We start from the raw sequence: 2,232 nt of genomic DNA, 5'->3' as shown, positions 1-2,232 counted from the left end.
AGAAAAGTTACCTTTACCTCTTTGTATCTCTAACAGGCACTTCTGATCCCAGCATAAAGAAAACACTCAACAATGTTTGTTGGATGCATCAGAATAAGTGTTCCTTAATTTATCTGAAATAGAGTAGCAGTGAAGTAAATATCACTAGAGAAGTACAAAATGGAATAGTGACTGAAAAAGTCAATACACTGTACTAAAAATGGAAAGTATCAGGTATTCCAATCCTTGCAATTAAAAGAATATTATCTTGTGGCCTACTGAGAAAAATGAAGGAACTTTTAAATTGCTTTTCTGAAACTAATTTGCAAAAAAAAAAAGGCACTTAAGGATTACTAATCATTAGTCTTCTGTACTGTGGTAAAATACAGCAGGCTGAAAGAACTGATAAGATGGCAAGTTCTTTTTTCTTTAAACTTAATATTTTAAAGTAAATTGTACAAACTGAGCAATAGTTGATTGAGGAAGTCTATTGTTTTATTACCCACCTGGCTCATAATTGAAATTGTAGTGATGTAACCAAATACTCTGTAAATAGCTATTACATTACTGAATTAGAACAAAATATATTCATCAGTGTATTACTAAACAGCATAGTGATTGTCCATTTTCTTGTCAGAAAATTTTACATTGTATTTAGTCTGAAATTATATCTGGTGGACCCAGATTTTTAGAAAGAGATAAGTCTACTTCAAAAGATTGCATTGCCAGTCAAGGTTATATTTGCTGTCTTTTTTTCTCTGAGGTAATTGCATGATGAAATTATGTGTGAAAAGAGAATTTTCAGCTACTACCTTGAATAAAGGTTGAGGAAAGGTTATGTTTAGCATAACTCCATTTCCAACACATTGTTGCCCTACAGGCGGAATAATCTAATTTCACTTCTTTCCTGATACCAACAGAGTACTGAATCCTCAGTCTTTCAGTGTATTTTTGGTCTGTTTCTTCATTGATATTTGCATTCCCTCCCCTGATTGTGTGGAAAAATAAGATGATATGAATGTAATGATTTGACCATCACTTACTATTTTAAAAAATGTCCTTTGCATTCCCACACTTGCATTTCTCTTACCATTAAATACTTTCCAATGATATATTTTTTTTCTCATTAAACTTCTAAATTGGTCTTATTCTGAAATGTATCTAAATTCAATTCAGAGGGGTGCCTGGATGGCTCAGTCGTTAAGCATCTGCCTTCGGCTCAGGTCATGATCCCAGTGCCCTGGGATCAAGCCCCGCAGCATCAGGCTCCCTGATGAGCAGGAAGTCTGCTTCTCCCTCTCCCACTCCCCCCTGCTTGTGTTCTCTCTCTTGCTGTGTCTCTCTCTGTTAAATAAATAAATAAAATCTTGAAAAAAAAATTCAAGTCAGAAAGAGAAAAATAATCAAATTCTCCAGTTTGGTTTTTGTTAAATTGGAATGATACAGTACCAGTCTGGTATCAAAATCCAGACTAAAGAATTAACTTTCTTTTTTTTTTTTTTGATACATTATCTTCTTTTATTCAAATACCAGTCTGATCACACATGGTCCAAGAACACTCAAATAATAAGCCACATATAAACAGATGTTAGAGATTGGTCTTCAAACATTATAGCCAATGATGCCACGCTTGCCTGTGATCTCGCTGACGTAAAACCACATCCACACCTCGGTGGCCACCAAACCATTCAGCAGAGCTTCCTTAACTGTGAGCTGTTTGAAGCTACCAGTTTGAGCACTCTTGACTATTTTTTTCAAGCTCTGAATAGTTGTAGGGATCTCAGCAGGGGTTGGAGGAACCAGCTCAACCGTGGCATAGTGCCAAAATGTGGCCAGTTGAGGCTTTGAGTAAGTCACAGCAGCATTCACCAGCGCCGGGGCCTTCTCCGCGAGGTTACGGACGAACTGGGCCATTGTTCCAAGCTGGAAGGTCCATCGCCCCAGACAGCTGCTGAATGTCACCCCCAAGAATTAATTTTCAATTAATATTGATACATCACTTTCTATGTATGAATGAAACATCTAGTTTTCCATTTATTTATTTATTCATAGGTGTGCTATGTATTTGTTGCTCTATGCCAACCATTGTTTTACAAAGATCGTTGATAAAATGTTTTTAAAAAAGCTAGGGGGACCAACTGAAGAACACTTTACAAAATACCTGACCAGTACTCTTGATAAGGAAAATCTGTGTCCTAAGATGGTCAACCGAGCCTGCGGGAGAGTCCCAGTCCTTGCCCCGGGGCTCTTCTG

General features: G+C 37.1%; 1 protein-coding gene across 1 annotated transcript; it reads right to left on the bottom strand.

Moving 5' to 3' along the window:
- Window positions 1-1,581: 1,581 nt before the first annotated feature.
- LOC113920940 (ATP synthase subunit g, mitochondrial-like) lies at window positions 1,582-1,893 on the bottom strand. Its single transcript, XM_035726927.1, has one exon. The coding sequence runs from the start codon at window positions 1,891-1,893 to the stop codon at window positions 1,582-1,584; it is 312 nt and encodes a 103-aa protein (XP_035582820.1).
- Between the last annotated feature and the right edge of the window lie 339 nt (window positions 1,894-2,232).

The sequence above is a fragment of the Zalophus californianus genome, chromosome 3, assembly GCF_009762305.2.
Source record: "Zalophus californianus isolate mZalCal1 chromosome 3, mZalCal1.pri.v2, whole genome shotgun sequence".
NCBI classification, from domain to species: Eukaryota; Metazoa; Chordata; class Mammalia; order Carnivora; family Otariidae; genus Zalophus; species Zalophus californianus.
The sequence above is the reverse complement of the archived record's forward strand: the minus strand, read 5'-3'. Positions and strand labels throughout refer to the sequence as shown.